The sequence below is a fragment of the Corvus hawaiiensis genome, chromosome 11, assembly GCF_020740725.1.
Source record: "Corvus hawaiiensis isolate bCorHaw1 chromosome 11, bCorHaw1.pri.cur, whole genome shotgun sequence".
NCBI lineage: Eukaryota > Metazoa > Chordata > Aves > Passeriformes > Corvidae > Corvus > Corvus hawaiiensis.
In genome coordinates this window covers 11,615,748-11,634,490 of record NC_063223.1, presented here as the reverse complement: position 1 = coordinate 11,634,490, position 18,743 = coordinate 11,615,748, and the positions used below count along the sequence as shown (strand labels likewise).

Sequence of the window (18,743 nt, the reverse complement as noted above, 5' to 3'; positions counted from 1 at the left end):
TGTACAAGCCAGCATCTGATTTTTGAAAGTCAAAATTATGATTTCATTGAACTTTAAAACTGATGATGGTGTTAGCAAGAACAGGTACAAATCTTTCTGGCTAAGGTGGGGTAAGTAAATTATCTCAGTGCAGTATCTGTCTTCCTGTGGATTTCAGTGCTACTCTTCCTCCAATCAATTTGTGATGATATGTTTGTACCTGCCACAGAGCCAAATACACAATTTGATCTTATGCCAAGCCACTATTAATAACTGCATTTTCAATTGATTCTAGGATATTCATTAACTGGGATCCACAATTACATATAATTTACAGGCATATAATTTTAAATCACTTGCAGTGAGCTTACTAAGCTCGCTTTATGACATTCAAATACATTATTCTTAAAAATTCACTGAGTAGTCAGCTTGAAAATAATTACAGTGGGTAGCACTGGGTATAATCAAGTAGAAACTTAGAACAAGAATCACCAGAAATGCCTATAGATCACTTTTGCCACGTGGCTTTCACATTCCCTTCTGCTGTCTCCAGGAAAGTGTTATGTACTGAACTGGTGGACTCCAAAGCTCTTCCACTGACTCACCTCCATTACAGCAAAACTCCTTGGACTTCTTGTGTCATGGACAACTCCTAAGCAACACCTTTTCTCCTATACCCAGCACCTGATGTTTTAATGATTTATTTACCCTTTAGGCAAGTGTCCTGTTGGTTGGGGGATGCTCTGAGCAAGCAGCACTGCACTTGCTCTGGGGCTGGGAATGTCAGGCGCAGCTCGGAGCCAAGTAGCAGCCAGAAACTTCAGGGTCAGGTTAACTGGATTTTAGAGCAAAGTACAGTACACAGTATCCATGCACAGTAATAAATCCATGAATAAATAAAACAAATAAAATACATACACAGTATTTGACTAATTTTATGTAATGATTTCATTTCCAAATGCTACATATGGTCTGTTTTTTATCTGTATTCTTTCTCTGTGGTCAGTAGAGGTATTTTACATACCATAAAAGCAAAATATACACTGATGCAGGCAATTTAAAACTCCAAGTTGGAACTTTAGGACCCTCACTGAAAACTGCACTGAACCCCAATACAGACGTGTTAAATGAATTGCATTATTTTATTGCAAGGTGTAATGGAGAAACTCACACAAACATGTTCGACCTGCCCTTCGAGCACAGCCTGCCACATAGATCACATACAGACCTCCTTGCCTTACCTGAAACAAGGCTCCAGTTTCTGGGTGTTGGACCAATCCCTCCCTGCTCTTCAGCCCTGTGTTGTTACAGCTGTAAAGCCGACGGTAGCTGATACCGTCAGCATCTCACCCCAATTAAAAATACACAGTAAGCAAGTAATGTTTTGTTTTTTTGAGTAAAACCATAATTTACACATAAATACCACCAACCTTCTTGATTCAGTTTCATTTGTTTTCATATGGAAGCTGTGAATATTGGAAATAAATTAGACTAACAAATAACTGTCTTAGACACAAGCAACTTTTATGCTATGTGATTTTCCACTGCATTACAATTTAATACAAAGCTATAAAAATAAGACACTGTTTGACAAATATATTAATTTGGTTGCAAAACTATTGTTTAATTTAAGTTTTAAGTTATATAATAAATTATATGGCTCAGTCAGATTTTGCAAGAAGTTAGAAGATAACTATGAATACAAAATAATATCCTCTGGTATTCTGACTATGCCAATTTGTAGTATTTCCCAGAATTCGGGTCGAAGTAACAGTTCAGACATAGATCATACAAAAGAGTCAAAGCTTCCTCATCTTCTTCAGCACTGAGGTGATCTTCACCTGTGTGAAGAGGAAAAAGTAAGAATAAATCACTCTTATTCCCTCAAACAATAACATGGAAATATCTTTCTGTCAGATGTGAGATTTTTTCTTTCAAATGTATAATCTTCTGACTTCTGAATTGTTGCCTTCAAAGTAACAGCAATTCACATTTTTATTATATTTCTGAAGACATGTACTTAACTGAGGTGAAAAGAGGTCAGCTGGAGTTTGCTTAACAACTGGAATTTTCAAAGTTCAATGGAGCAGTTCACCAAAAGTACCTTTACTAATAGTGGATCAAAGTATTCTTAACTGGTATTTTCCTCAATAACCTCAATAATTTTTTAGCTTGAACAAAGACTTAGGGCCTGTAAGACTGAAAGAATTTGGATGACTGGTATCCACTATGTCACCTAAATATCCAGGATAGGTGAATCTGTACAAAGGTCTTTTAGTATCAGAGTGGAAAAAAAGATTCTTCCAGACAATAAAAATTTTAAATCGAGCATATCTAAAATTCTATAAACACAAGAAAGTTTTCAGGTAACAGAAATTAACCTTTAGTCTAAAATACACTGATAAAGCCCTACTGGCTTTTCTTACAGATACTTTATATATTGTAGCTTCTCTTCTGAACCTGTCTTTCATATAAGCTAAATCTAAGTCATATGATCTACAGCTTTTTGATAGGAGATAATTCACAGTTGAATGCAATCTGTATCTTGAATTTCATCATAAATGTTCATCCCACACTTAGCCTGCTAATACCGAGTGCTTTGTATGCCCTAACACCTCATGATAAATAATGGCCTGTTATGCAAATGGCAATGATTTCAAACATTCAGAGTCTATTTACAGCCAGGATCACACAGCCGTATATAGGTTACATTATCTGGAGACCAGAAAGTAGGTTGGTGCATTTGATGCATACAGAAGTGTGCACTTTACCCTTTTAGAAGAGATTTCATTTTTGTAGCATGTAACAAATACCATCAGAAAGAAACTGTCTTTCACTGTAACCAAAGACAAGAAGGTAAAGCCAAATTGTTTCCCTCCCTGCTGTGGGAGCTTCATCTGGCCTAGGAAGCTAAATGAGGTTAACTGGGATATTTTGTTTGGACAGCTCTTGGAAAAAGTTATGTAGTGCAGAAAGAAGGTAAAGAACTGAATGTCTTTTTCTCCATTTCAGATCACAGTACACAAGCAAACAGTGTTCATGCCTCACTCCCTCACACAGCCTTACAATTTCATCTGAAACCATGCTGTTATTTCCACTGCATTCTTCCTTTTATTATTTTGCTTTTCAGTGCCTATGCTTTGCTTCAAAATTATTCTCTTTTCTCCCCTGAGCTTAAATGTCCCTCCTGCTTTACCTTGGAACTGGCCACTCAATATACTCCCTGGTTTGAGTTAGGAATTCTTCAGACCCATCAGAGATATACCTCTTTCCCTGTGTGGCTTGAATTCCTACCAAATCAGAATTATATTGCATCCAGGACTAGCTGGATTTATACCTTTATATCAATAATTCCCTGCAGGTATTGTCATGTGACCAAAAGAAGAACTTAGTTTTCTAGACCTATCTTGTTTTTAAAGTCAGGCTTCTTTCTTTTAGCAGCTCACAAGACCCCCAAATGCATTATAAGGCATTTCTAGGTGTTGCAACAAATTTCCAATGGCAGCATGGAGTTCAGTTCTGAGCAGACATGTGAAAACCTCACTGCTGTTCTTCTTCCTAAATAGAAGTACTGCTTAAATTAAGTGATATTCTTCTAAAAGACTCCAATAGTACATAATGGTTGTGTTAGAGGGTGTCTTTCTTATTTCAAGTGGGCAACTTGACCATATGCAGGAAAGAAGTGCTTGTGGCCAAATTAACTGATAAACAGGTCACTTTCAAAGAAAATTTCCATAGCTGTTCATATTGCCACTGCCCACACTTTAGGGGTTGAAGCTGCTCAGAATTGCATGAAAAAACCTCTTGGCAGTTTAATTTGCATCTCAGGGTGAAAGCAAAACCAAAGCTTTTGTTCTTCAATCACTAAAAAATTAAATGGTATTTTAGGTGAGAAAATAACTTGATTTTAAATGAAAACTGAGGTCTGTAATGTACATTATAGAGGGATGAGTATTTTTTTGTTGAGCTGAAAGAAGACTGAAAGTAGCTAGTGTCTGTAAATACCTGTTATGCTAAATGAAATGCTATCCCACTGAAATCAGGGGAGCTATTGTTTCTCTGGAAAATGACTTGCTCAAGATGTCTAAATCCATATAACAAAGAACAGGGCAGGCATGTGGCAGCTTTTTCTGAGCTCGGAAATGAATGTACAAATAAATGTGTTGTTATTTGGATTATGTTAACAGTGTTTGCATAGTCACCACAGTCTGGAGAACTAAACTAAATCATTTCCCTTTTCCCAGAAATACATTTTTACCATATTCTAGGTTTTAATATTAGAAAACATCTTGTAGGAAATCTCACTTTAAGATACATGGATCATATTCTGACCCTGATGGAAGTCAAGTGCACTGCATCAGCTGTCAGCAGATGGTGTGCTGGAAAGAACACTGCTGATATTTTCTCCAAGATGATCCTTGAACACTAAACTACAATGCTCAAATCTATACTGTAATTATGTACTGCAGGATTACTATATGAATACTGTCAGCAGCTGTAGCCCAAAAAAGAAGACTGTGTGGGTCCTAGAGTTTTTATAACCTTATCCCGTGGTCTTAAGACCAAGATACCATAAAGTTCCAGAGAATCTATGGCTCTGTCACTGTCACTTACTGTGGAGACTTTCTTGTTATGTCAAGATAAATGAAACTGTCTATACCTCAGAAATATCAATGCCCAATAATGAAAAAAATCTATGGAAATGTATCATATTTATGAGTCTAAATTTTCCTCATTTTATTGGGAAACCTGTTGAATAGAAGACTACTTCTCATTGCATCTCACCATTTAAATAATGGATGGTGCAAATATTGAGAAAGGAACTACAGAGTGAAATGTTTTCTTAGAAAGGAATCACCTTTTTCCCCAAAGTTAAGTCTCAACTTGAAGATTTTTTTAAAATATAAGAATTGACAAATCTTTTATTAATTTACTAATGCTATACTGTTTTTCTTTAAGGATACTTTTAGATAAAATTCCTATCTTGAATACATTATGACTCATTGCAGATTTTCAGAGCTTTTGTTATCCTGTGATACTTGGAACACTGGAAAACTGCACAGACAGAGAAAATAATCTTGGGACACTTCCCAACATGAGAATGAAGTAATTTTCCAATGTGATACTAAAAAATCAAAAAAAGGTGAGGGTAAGCAGGGCAGCAGAATTTTCTGGAATGGATTTGAGCATTCAGTTTGTTGTTCAGATCTGGTATGTAATTGTCAGTAATGAACCAGCTCTTTTGCCGCACAAATAACTGACCTCAAGTGAAGTGATTAAGGAAAAAAAAGTTTTTCCCAAAGTCCTTGAGATATATCACAGGACACAATTTATTTAGCACCTCTTTCAAAAATGATACTCCAAACCATCTAGTTATCATCCATCAGGATTTCTTTTAAACCAAGGAAAATACCCAGATTCTAATGTTTGATGGGGATGATCTAATCTGGCAGGCCTTTATCACACAGCACTGCAGCTTCTCTGCTACTTTCATAGAGAAGAGTGTCCAGTAGTTCAGAAAAAATCCAAACTGTCCTGTTTGGGGAGGGAAGGTCATGGACTGGTTTTGTCGTTCTCTCTTGGAGAAATGATCACTTCAATACAGCACGTTTTTTTGTGTATCTGGAGATAGAAAAATTTCTGTATGAAGTTATCAAAATCACAAACATCCTACATATAAATGATGATATAAATTTGACTGAATGAAGGTACTAAAATAAAAAGCCAAAATAAAAAGCTATGGTATATAGGCAATTTCTGTTCTCCAAATGTGTAATCAAAGGCACATGATGTAAAATATTTCAGCTTAAAGGAAAATGAGTTTAGGAACAATACACAAAACCGTTTGGAAATTCTAGTGTGGATAACAGGAGAAATACAAATTCCCAAATATAATTCTTTTCAAAAGCTTTTTAAAGGTAATAATACAGTTTAAAAAATTTACAAAAATTATGGGTTTAATGCAACAAGCTTTGGATTTCATAATACTAACGAGAAAAGTTCTCTGGGACCTTTCATGAATTTTTGTCCAATGTACCTATAGCTCAAGGATGACTGTTCAATTCTGTTTGGCTTATTCAGGACCCTTAACACTACATATTACTTGATTCTTCAAAGCAAGGTCCCTTCCTGACAGAAAAATTGTATTTTGCTGTCACAAACAATTACAAATCTACGTCTATGAAAATGTTCCCATTTTGAGGGGCATAATTTATTTTAGACAGTAAATCACTGAGATGTCTGTACCCCTTGGACAGCCAAAATACAAGGGTCCGATTTATGAGAGCTCCCAATGAATTCCTGAGACCTGAAGAAAAATGTAAATGTCTACCCTGGAAGTGTCCAAGGCCAGGCTGGATGTGGCCTTGAGCAGCCCGGTTGAGGGGAAGGTGTCTCTTTCCATGGCAGTGGGGGGTTGGAACTGGACTCCAAGGTCCCTTTCAGCCCAAACCATTTTATGATACTCTATGATGATGATTCTACCCTGTTTCCTAAGATAACTGAAAAGAAAAAAGGGCATTTGAGGAAAACAAGGTATTTTCTTTATTGTGTCATTGACTTTCCAGTTTCAGTGAAGTTCTTTACCATCCTCTAAGCAAACACCATTAATAAGCAAAAACCTGTAACTCTGGTGACAATAGTCCTCAGGAAATCACACTAAGATTTCATTTAAAGGTAAATCTGCAATTTTTCTTCATAAGAGAAGTATCTCTTATGCAAGTATAATCGTGCCTCTGAATAAGAATGTTTAGTCTTTGTGTTCTTTCTTATGTAGGTTTGCCATCCCCATTAGCATAAATTCCTTATTTTTAACAAATAAGATGCATTTTTTATGAGTTAATCTGTATAGAGTCAGAACATCAGGAAAGAGCAACAACATGTTATTCTTCTAGCAGAGGCAAATAATACTGCATGGAAGACTCTGCTACCTTGAGCTGAGATTAATAAACAAGGGAATTTGAAACCAAAAAGTAGTAAGATAGAAAACTATGAGAAGGCAGTACCAGCACTACAGAAAGAACTTTTAGAAATGTCTTTCTACTTAGGTTCTTTTCACTGTCTTCATAAATTCCTACCTTGAGTATTCTGTTTTGTTGAAGATTTAGTGTGCTCTTCTAGTTGTTGGCTTCCAGGAATGATGAGGGGACTGAACACATTTAACCAGTTCCTGTAAAATAAAAATCAGAATATCATTAATAAAAGCACAGTTTGTGTTGCTATTTTTTCTAATTATTTTGATTATTAAAAAAAAAACCAAAAACCAAAAAGAAATTGCAGGTTGTCAAGTGTTTTGAAACAAAATCAAGCTAGATTTCATTATTATAAAAATAGATTTTACAGTTAATACAATTATTAAACATTAAGGCTTTCTTACTTCCTTAGCCTTTTCACCTGTTCTGTTCACATTAAAATCTGTGGTTTAGGTCAGGTTTGCTTTTCAGATTTCAGCTGGTGTGGGTCTCTCAGCACAGGGTGTACAGGAGGTGTGATCTGTAACACAGAGTTATCCTTTGGAAGCCTACAGGACTGATCAGAGTCTTTTTCTGAGGAATAAAAGCTTGGAATGAACAACCTGTGGGAGTCAATTTGATTAAAAATCCTTACCCTCTCTAAGGAAAGAGGCTCAAAGACAATTACAAGATGTGTTTGGTTTGGTTACCACTGACTTGGCAGCGCTTGGTGCCCTTGCAATAGGGTGACACAGAACGTGGTGTAACATTCCCTGTCTGGATGGGTGGTGAGTTAGAGCTGAACTTAAGACAGGAAATGGATGCCACTAAGTTTTCTGAAGAGGAAACACTGGATTGAGTCTGAATGTTGTCGTTGATATGGGGGAAAAAACATTCTTAGGCAAATACCTTATAAATAATTCTTTATATCCATTTCCTATTGTTATAAAATGTTGTATGTAATAAATAAAAATTCATTACTGAACATAACATGATTCTACCCACTGGCAAGACAATATAGAGGACTCTTATCACAGGTGTCATATATCTATTTCACTTCTGTAAAGAAAAAGATTTTGATGGGATCTTCATCGAGGAGAGAGTACTTTCTTGTCCTGTTCACGGACAAATTATGTCTCTCCTGGACACTAGTGTGATAACTTCTAAAAATTATTTTCATGCTATCATACATTCATGCAAAGTTCAATGTTCCTTTCACATATCCCACTTTATGAAACACTGTTTTTGATTGTTACATCTCAGAGAAAGGAAAACAGAACAGCTGTTTTTATTGTTATTGTTGTCATGGTTTTTTATTGTAAACTGCAGTGCAGTGACCAAGTCATTCAGATTATGCTATCAGTCAGAGAAAGATAGCCCTGGAAGGACACATCCAAGTCACAAAGACATTCTTTGTTCAGGTGGCCATGTTTTGTAATTTTTTCCACATCTGAAATTAATCCCCGCACACTGTGCATAGCTGCTGTTTCCTTACGTTCCCATCTCTCCTCTCCGGCAGTAAAGAGCTGTAACACATTAAAGCTTCCATATCATCATTAACTAGACTGAAAAACTGAAAGTCAGCACTTGAACACAGAATTTGAGGGACCTCAATGTCAAAACTATGTGTATCACCTCATTTTGATAGAACCAGATTCATCGTTTTTGACCAACCTATTTCACTGCAAGGCAAGAGGTATGGAAGAGGATAAATTCCCATATGTTTGCTTCATGCTGATGGGAGCAGTACAGCTCTAAAAAGTAAATTAAACTTGGTTTGGGATTGATTCAATTTATGTCTGGCTGTTCCAACAGCTGGCACAAAAGCATTATGCATGTGAACTTGTGCTACAGGCCAAGGAGATTAGCCAGAGCTGTAGAGGTAACTTCAACATCCATGGCTTTGTCTAAAAGGGATAACTTTTTCCAAAGCTTGGCAGATTTCTTTACATTCCAGACTGTAATTGTCTCAACTTGATTGTCCAACACCAAGGAAACAGGTAATACACTTCTATTTTCTGAAAGACCTTCATGATCTCATGTACAAGTTGCTTCTGTCAGAGAAATCTGGCAAGGCTCAGTCACCTGGTACAATTGCTAAAATATGCCAGCTGCTTTTTTTTTCTGTTAGTTTTTCTGCTACTTCTGGACTTGTTATTGATTCTACATCATCTCCTGTTGGCCTGTGTGCATAATCTGGGTTGAATCTGGGGACAATCACCTATCTGTTTGCAGTCAAAATGGAAAAAACTAATTTTCTGCCTCAGGAAACAGAACTGTTGGTGTAGAAATCCAGCAAGCAGTATATCAGATTTAAAGGAAGAGATATTGGATTTTCCATCATGTCAAAATGCAAAAAACATACTTTAAAATTTTCTTACACTGTCATATTATTTTCACATATATGGCCAACTTCACAGCCAATCCTTCTCTTCTGCTGTTAGCTAGGGCCAGTGGGAGCTGGTACCACCAATGTACACAGCCATATGCTTACCTAGACTTCTCATTATTAGCTGTCTGTCATTGCTCACCATATCTGCATTCCCTGAATGCAGCCAAAGGCTCTTTGTTTACACCAAAGCTTCAGAAGTTTTTAGGAATAACAGTTAAATGCAGGCTGATACCTAGTAGCATGGTAGAATATATTTTCTATTCCTGTCCCTTGCATGTGTGGTTTGATCTGCCTCAAAATCAGCCACATAAACACTAGAATCTGACCATCCTCACAGGATGTGGGCTGACAGCACAAAGCAGCAGCACAAACCTGATTCTTTACAATTGCACTGAAACACAAAGTCAGCAAAAGCAAAGGTGATCTCTCAGAGAAACGGCATCAATTTTAGGGAAGGTAAGGAACTACTGTGAGTGCCAATCTACACCTCTGCTTGCCAAGCTACCTTTCCTTCCACATTCACTACAGCTTTTGCAAAAGGCAGCCGTGTTTGAGAACCTGAGAAGAACTAGAATATTTCTGCTGGACAACTGCGGGAGCAAAAGTGCAAGGAGAGAGAAAGACAGTGCTCACTTCTAAAGAGAGTTAACTTAGTCAGACCAACAAACACAGTTACAAAATATAAAAGCTTTAGAGTACATATGCAGTTATACAGGTCTGGTACAAACCACAAGCATTTAAAGATTCCTGTTTTTCATATAAAACATGTATCCGGGAATTCCTAAAGAAAGTAGTTGGTACCTGTAAAGCAGAAAGGATGTTAGCAAGAAGGAAAGAAAGATATTAAGGTAATTACCTCCAATGAAAAAGAAAGAGGCAATTCATTTGGAAAACAGTGAGGGAATGAAGTAATAGTATGTTGTTAAACCAGTACTTGTGCTATAGTAATAGTTCTTATTACTCAGGAAATTGGTGAATTTTAGTTTGAAGTCTCATATCTGGAAGATCTGCATGAAATATTTAGTCTGAGAAATCAGAGATGGGGTGCTTTTTGAGTATCTGGGTAATTTTATCTTTGATTTTGTCCTTCATTTATTGGAGTCAAATATTATTTAAAAGTGTTGTTCAGTTTCATATTCATTTATTTTGATGTATCTGATTCAGTAGATGAATGATTACTTTTTCGAGGAGGTACAAGTGTAAGATCTAATGATTTGATGGTTCTAGAAGGAGGCAAAGAAGTTTTTATCAATGACAGAAGCAACAGAGATGTATTGGAAAGTTTAATGTTTCCTATTAAGACAGTCTTGATTCAGCTCATGTTTTTTTCTCTCAGTGTCCAAGAAAAACAAATAGTTTTGCTATTCAACCACCTCCCACCAAGACAAGTAATCAAAAATTAACAGTATTAGGGATTCATTGTTGACTTAGTATTACTTTCAAGAACAAAACATTTTACCCAACATATATTAAAAACTGGTTTACTACTTCGGTAAGTTAGTTAGCAAAGTCTAAATTAGCCTCCTAAAATCTTGAAGAGAAATTTAAAAAAAATCTCATGCATGCTGAAATCTTCCTGGTCAAATTACAGTAGGGAGTAAGCGCTGGCAGCTGATGGATAAACTTCTGAGGAGTGGGTTTACAGCAGGAATTCTGACAGATGCTGCAGCTGAGCAGTCACAACAAACTTTCCACAGTAAAATCTGCAGTTGCTTTTAAGAAGCAACTAAAGCATGTTTGTATGTGTATGTGTGACAGAGGGTTTCAGTGAATTTTAAAAAAGCACCCTGAAAAATGTGTTAGACCTTGACAAAAGGTCAAGGACTAGCATGGAGGCAACTGGCAATATTCTGAGAAACACAGTGGCCTGTGTTCCTGTTTATTGTGGTTTTATTCTGAGTCAATAAAGAGTATATATTTTTTGAGAACTTATTAAAGAAGCTAGTTTATCTCATTAAAACAGAAAATTTAATCACACATTCTGACTAATTAAAAACGCTCTATTTATGCTATCAATGCCTCCAGCTGTAATCAATACAATCAATGTGCAATGAACTATCTAGAGCTTACTGATAACAGTGTGGAATGCCAAATACTGTCTTTTGACATTGTGAGCTGCTTTGTAGGAAAGCTCAGAACAGCTACCACACACACTCAACAGCATCATGTACGTTTAGTGCTTGCACTGAAATTCTTCCTTATTCTGAAAGCTATTCTCCATACCAAAATATAATGCAAATGTTATATAATCTTGTTACATTTTTCTTAAAAAATATTACTTAAAAATTCTTTGAAAATACTTTCAGATAATAGAGGTCATATAGTGAAATATCACATGGCAGCTGAACTGTGATGGAAAGCAAGAGAATCTTTTGACCTTATGAACATAATTTCAGTTTTATGACAGTATCTTAAATTTTGCAGAAAAAAGGCCTCCATCAGCAAAGTCTGTTGAGAGAATTAGTGATGCTTTATTAAGTAGCTCTTATCAATGACAATGTCTTAAAATTATTACCATCAACAGAAATCCTTAGTATCAGAAGTTTTTCACTGAAATCTAAATGAACACCTTTGATACTTTGATTTTTTTCACAGATACTTTTGCAGACTGGGAGACTGAGAAAATGTCAAATCACTTAGTATAAAGATTTTAATATTGCACTGACTTGAGATAGCATACTTTATTGCATTTCTTTTGGATCAAATTTAAGTTGTATTATTTAAATCAATGGGATCATTTCATCCACTTTATTAACAAAATTGAAATGCTTGAAAGTTTTAGTATGGTTTTGTCCAACAATCTATACCAAAATTAAAAGGAGTATTTGTTCAGCCTTGTAGTATACTGCAAAAGTGCAAGGCACTTTATATCAAATCAGGGAATGAAAAACCAGCATCAGTTTTGTATCATTACCAACACATCAGTTTGACAGTCTATTCAGCACCTGAAGGGTACAGTCACTAGAAACACAAAAGATCGTATTTAACTGCAACTACTTAGTGAATTTTTATGAACTTGAGAGGAGAATGGACTTGTGCCTGAGTGAAAGAAGAGGAGCACATTTGCTGAACTGTGTTTTTACACTGGATTATTTGACTAACTGTGGAGGGCCAGAAAATGTCAATGTGTGAATCAAGTGTAAAAATATTTTAACAAAAAAAGGACCAATTCCTGACATCTTGCTATCAACTTAAATCTCAGTGCATACTTCTGCTGTATTAGCAATATTTAATACCACATGGAGCAAATCCTGCTGCAAATGCTCAAAGTGCATAAGTGATATCATACCATGATGCACTGAATGCAGAGTGCCAGCTCACATCTAAAGTATGGTTCAGTTCTGCTAAGATAGAGACTTATTTTCCTTCTTGCGCCCGTTTGGACAAATTTGGAGGAAAATATCCTCTGATAGAAGGCAGGTTACAACCATCCCTCCCCCACCAGGTTTGGGGAAAAAGAAATTTTCCTTGGAGGAAAGTGAAAGAGATAAAAACTATTTATTTAACAAACACACAGGAAAAGAATACTAATGCTCAATAATAAAACCTCTTGCTGTGGAGAGAAAACCTGGGAAAATTTCAGAGTCCTTCCATAGTCTCTCCCCCTCCTTGGAGCTGGGTTGTGGTGGGCCCCCCTCCAGGGCCTCGGTGGAGACCAGAAAAAGAAGAGAAAAAACCAAAGTCCCAGGAAAACAAAGTTCAACTCTTCATCTCCCTACAGATAAAAAGGAGCTGGAAAACCTGGCTGGAAAGCAAGCATGGCACTTCCTCCCCTCTTGCTGCTGTTGGAAGCAGAGGAATCTGTGTATCTCTGTGTCCTTGAAACAACTGTTTGAAAAGTTTGCTCGGTTATTTTTCCCTCTCCCCCCTCTCAGGCTCAGTTTAAAGGCACAGAAAGGCACAAAGTTAATTTCTGGGCATAGAGCAGAGATAGGGGATGCACATCATAAAGTCACCCCAAGACACTTCTGTTTTTAGTTTTAATTATATCTACTTAAGAAAATTTAGTAGAGACTATTTCAATTCTTAGATAAATTAATAAAAAGTCACCTGGCTTTGTAAGACCCCTCATCTATTCCCTGATGCATCTCTTTTTGGACCATGCATTGCTGGTTAGGCTCCTCTAGATTAAAAGATGTGAATTTTCCATTATTTCCATATCTGGTCAGCCTCAGGCACGTGCAACTTCATTAACTTATGCCAAATTACCTACACACACCTATTTTGTTTCTGCTTAGTCATATGTTAATCCTGTATTCATAATGGGAGGTCTGAGGTTTGGGTTTATTTTTTAATGGAAGTACCTCCATAGAAATAAACTCTTCAATAATAGCTTCAGTCGTGAAGCAAGGACTTTTGTAGGCTATTAATAAAGAGATTTGTTTGACATGTGCAAAACACAAACATTATTTGAAAATATGTTGAAGCTAATTTCAGGTACTGCCACCACATATGACTGTAATGATTATGAAATCATCTGAGCTTTATGTTGTCTATTATTGTATCTAAAATGCTTTGAACAATTCAAATTCTTGAACATTTGTAAGTTTTTACATAAAAATTCCATAAACTGAGACAAATTCAGTATTAATTTATACATCAATAACTGTTCACTGCTACTCAGTTCCAGGTGGGGAAACCAGCTTTTTTAAAATGAAAAACTGAGTGAGTTCACAGAAGCAGAAGATATACAACCAAAAGAATACAGAATATACTTATACATAAAAATCAAGGATTTTTGAATGCATATTTTAACAAAAATCTTGAAAAATAACATAAATATATATTTTCCTATGACTTTGCATGAACTGGAAGTTCTATTTTGAAAAGTATTTAAGGACAATCTGGCAATACATTGATGATTTTAAAAAAAGCAAGCCATGAGCTACATTGTGTTATTTTCCTGGAGTGCTACTGTAGTTTCAAGATATCATTAAATCAGCACAAACCAACACTTATCATTTCCTGCACATTTTTCACAGTGAGCTGCATTCTGACTATGAGTAATCTGTTAATCTGTTCTTTGCCTCACAATCCATCGAAGTGACAGATTCATTTCATCCCTAATACATAATATCTTCATTTACTGTATGCCTTACTGGAACTTCCTTTTTTTCCTAGCACTAAGATTGAGAAAATCACAAGCATATTTAGAAAATGCCTTTTCCCTTCCTCCAAACCACTTCAGCAAGTCCATTTTGCCAAACACTGCACTTCTAATGGAGGCAGGGACCTCCTTAAAACCTAAAAAATTTAATTGTCCATGAGTTAGTAACATGAGATCATAAAAAGTACAAGTACAACTGTGCAGGGAACACTTGAATCTGCTCTTAAAGCCTTAAATCTCTAAATGAACTATCTTAGGCATGCTAGATTGGATTCAAGGATAACAAAGGAGATGTGAATTCTACTTGCTAAACAAGATATTTAGATAATGCTAGGTGCTACTATAGTTATGTACACTATAATCACGCAGACTGGTATTTGCTGAAAATCTGACCTGTCAATGCTTTCCAGTTTCTGTTTCATTATCAAAGTGGAAATGATAACTTTGTGCAGGTTATTAAAACCATACACAGTCATCTACATCTAAAAATATGAATGACCTGAATTTGGAGGTTTAACAACTTAGTAATTAAAATATTTTGCTATTTGGTCGACGTTTTGTAGTTAAATAAATGAAATTTCTATCATAGCTTTGTTAAATGGGAGGAACATATAATTTTACTTGAAGACTGAACCTTTAGATCATCACCATGTTAATTTGCTGTCTAGATTATAGTCTTGATATTCACTAGCAATATAAATGGCACTAGTAGAGAAAACCAGTTTTAACATCCGATATGAGTAAAGTACTAGCTCTTTCTTCCTTGCTAGTTGTGATTCATTTATCAGAAGATCAGCTGTATAAACTGGAAGTAATGAATTTGCAAAGGTGCGTCAAAATTCCTTTGTGTTAATCTACTCTAAGCAAGTAAATTCTAGTAAATACATTAGATACTCATTGATAAGTGAATCAAATGGATTTTCACATTTTGTGAAGTGTCTTTTAGGTAGGATGTACTTACTTTTTTACATATTTTTAACAATTAAATAAAATTAAAAAAAAAAATTCTATTTTACTGTTCTACCAGTTCAGGAAGCACCTGAATCTAGTGACTAAGAAGTCTTGCAATTAAAGTAATTCCTTTTTCCATAACTAGCCACCAACAGCATCTGACTGTTCTGTGCAGTTCCTAAGGCTCTCAGAGTTTTCAGAAGATGGACTAAGACTTTAGGTGCTGACTTGTGGCTGGACCAAAGCAACCCATCATCCATAAACACTGGAGATACCCTGGAAAAAGCCACACTGGCAAAGGGCCATAGCAACAGTTCAGCTGAGTATGGAAAGAGAGATTGCAACAGTCTGGAAACAGGGATCTCATTCTTTCAATCTGACATATCTGAGAGGTAAAGTCTTTTACTGCCTATTGTCCATCTTAACATATAAGCAAGGCCTTTGTTTGAATGGCCCAGGAATATCCATAAAAAGTGTGTGACTGACAATAAAATTATTCTCAGTAAGTCCTGAAGCTAAAAAAAAAAAAAAAAAGAGAGAGATACAGAAAAAAGAGATAGACTACCTTACATTGACATGGATGTAACAGCATGTTGGAAAGTATTTGCCATGTTTTATATTTAAATCCTTAGTGCATATGTTGCCACATTTTTCCTTGTTCTTAGATTCCCATGCAAGGGAAAGCCATTTTTGGATTATTTTAACAAGCTTTACCATGTTAGCCACTTGGTTCTCCATAACCTTTCTGCAGCTAGGCTTTTTACCATCATGATTAAAAAATGTAACCTGTTCAATTAGATGGTTCCTTTGCCATTTGCTTCTTTTGTCATGTTCTTTTTCATGCACATTATTGCCTGACAAATGCAGCAGAACTTCGCTAATTCAGATTAACGACTGGGAGATCTACTGCAAATTACTCTATTTTGCGGGTAAGTAACTGAACAAGTAAAATAAAAACCAAAGTACATTTTGTGATACATCGTTCTCGTTCAATTACTTTGACAACTGTTGTGTAATTTTATACTACTTCATAATGTAATATTGTCTGTTTTGCAGAAGTAATGGGATTGTATGACCTTGATCTTGTAATGAATCATAAGAATAAATATGCTTCTTTGTTTGAAAAACTCAGTCTTTAAATGTGCTTCTTAACTAAGTTATTCTGCTAGTCAAACCTTTGCATGGAAATACAAAGGCCTCTTGTGCCTGAATTTCACACTCTACATGAGGGAGAGGTTCTGCTGTAGTGCAAACATATGTCATAGCTACAATCCCTCATTTGCTGCACCATTTGTTTAATTTTACAGAATCTCTCAATGGTTTAATAACACATGCATCAGCTATTGCAATGTTTAGTTTTCATCTGGGATGGATGAGAGTAATTGAATGGTAGTCTCAAAGATACTTTTAATATTTGAAAGTTTACAGTTTACAGTAAAGTTTTATGCTGGAATCACTGATATTATGCAAATTATGCAAATTTCAGGTGCCATGATAATGGCAATATATATGGTAACAAAAGGTTCTAAAAAAAGACTTCTCTAGAAGAAAATTTCAAAGAAAGAGAAAGAAATAATTTATTCCCTGAAACTAGCAGTGGTCAGAATGCACAGAAAGAGGTGTTCATTACATTTACATATAATTTATATTTATAACTAACATACCTAAATTTTACCAGTCATCAAGTTTGAATATAATTTAAAAATACTTTCAGTTAAAGGTACATGGTTATGCATTTCATGATTCATTACCTGAAGTACTGTGCATGCATGTCATTACAAAAATAAAGTAGCAACTGAGGATTTGGGTTCTGGTTTTTTCCTTAAGGTAAAACCAACAACTTTATTTTGAAAAGTTATTGTCCTCCTCAGACACATCACTCTCCATATCAATGAAACATTATGTGGTGACAAATCTCAAATCTATAACATTTACCATAAAAGGGATGAAAATGTTACTTACTTTTCTTTGGGTCGACTGTGTTGTTCAGTTTTTTTGGGTTTTTTGTTGTAGAGGAAAGAATAATGATGACGTCCCAATCAGTCTCACATAAAAAATGTAGGTTACAATGACAAGCCAACCTGCTTTCGTCAGCTTGTAACAAGCCCACTTGAAGGGAGGTCAGTGGCTCTTAATCATTTGTCAGAGGCTGCGGGCCTTATCAGCTGATTTTAGATAAAAGAAACTGAAAAAGAAACATCTGGGTAAAACCTAATTGAAAATTTGGCCATGCACATCTGGCATGAAATTATTTAAATAAAATATTCTTCTTGTGAAAGGATACTCAATTAAATGTTGAAATATTTGTGCCGTACTTTAGTGCAGTTTCTGGGGAACAACTGTTTGAACAAGAGGAACGAATTTTATTTGGTATTTTGGGAAGAGCGGAGTAGGATGCCAAGACAGGATCTAGTGAGGCAATGTTTATAAAGACAGGGTTTTTCTAATAAATTGAAAACTTTCTCTAAGGTAGAAAAACCAGCTTTTATCAGAAATAAATTTTCTGGACAGCATCTGTTGAAGTTTATAAAAGTCTATTAATAAATTAGGTTCAAGTGATCTTTTACAGAGAGCAGCTCTGCATTTCACAATTCAGTATGGCTGAAATTGTAAAACACTTACTGTCTTCCAGGATTTCCTTTAGTGAAACTTCCAAACCTTCTATGACACACAACTAGTTTGGATGACAAAATCTTATGAAGCAAATGCTGGTTACACAGAAAATTCTGGTCCTTGCACTGGAGGAAGCAACAATACAGATAGTTACAGCTCCCTATTTGGAGAGAAGAAAGCAATTCCCGAGTTCTGCCAGGACCACGCAGCACATCAGTCAGTGGGAATTGCATGGCCAGGGCCGAAACACTGCAAACCACCTCGCTCTTCTGGCTGTGCAGCCTCTGCACTCAGTCGTCTCCTTGCATTAACTGGTTCTCTGCCTTGCAGAGCAGCATGAGGTGAGGTGATTTGTATGGCAGGAGCAATATTCTTGGCAGACTTATGACCTTTACCCAGTGGAACCAATGGACAATGAGTCGAGCTGAGTCTTTTTATTGACTGAATTTCCATTACCTTCACAGGCTTTCTTTCCTGGCTTGTCCTTTTATCTTATTATGGACAGAACCTACATTTACTGGACAATAGCTTCCACATTGGGCTCTTTTCATTTCCCAGAAAATATCACTACTACACTTTTTAAAATTACTCAAGACCCGTTCTTTACCCCTCTTTACAACAAACTATTTGTTCATTCAGTAAATGCACCATGTAACTGTCTTCCTACCATAGCATTTACACCCACACACCTAAAGGGGCTGTATCAATTTTTCAAATATTCTATGTGTTCCCTACAAAGCTATAGCAGGCT

General features: G+C 35.9%; 1 protein-coding gene across 3 annotated transcripts in view; it reads right to left on the bottom strand.

Annotated features, from left to right (window-relative positions):
• Window positions 1-1,578: 1,578 nt before the first annotated feature.
• The window catches only part of CFAP20DC (CFAP20 domain containing), a 72,315-nt gene continuing 55,150 nt past the window's right edge, over window positions 1,579-18,743 (bottom strand). For 2 of the 3 annotated variants that reach the window (XM_048315378.1, XM_048315381.1), the window contains 2 exons: window positions 7,056-7,147; window positions 1,579-1,820 (listed from right to left, as the gene is read on the bottom strand). In XM_048315378.1, coding sequence (XP_048171335.1) covers window positions 1,708-1,820; window positions 7,056-7,147 — 205 coding nt within the window. In that variant the 3' untranslated portion in view covers window positions 1,579-1,707. Of the gene's footprint in view, window positions 1,821-5,291; window positions 5,602-7,055; window positions 7,148-18,743 lie in introns of those variants that run through there. The other variant, XM_048315379.1, reaches the window with a different exon arrangement.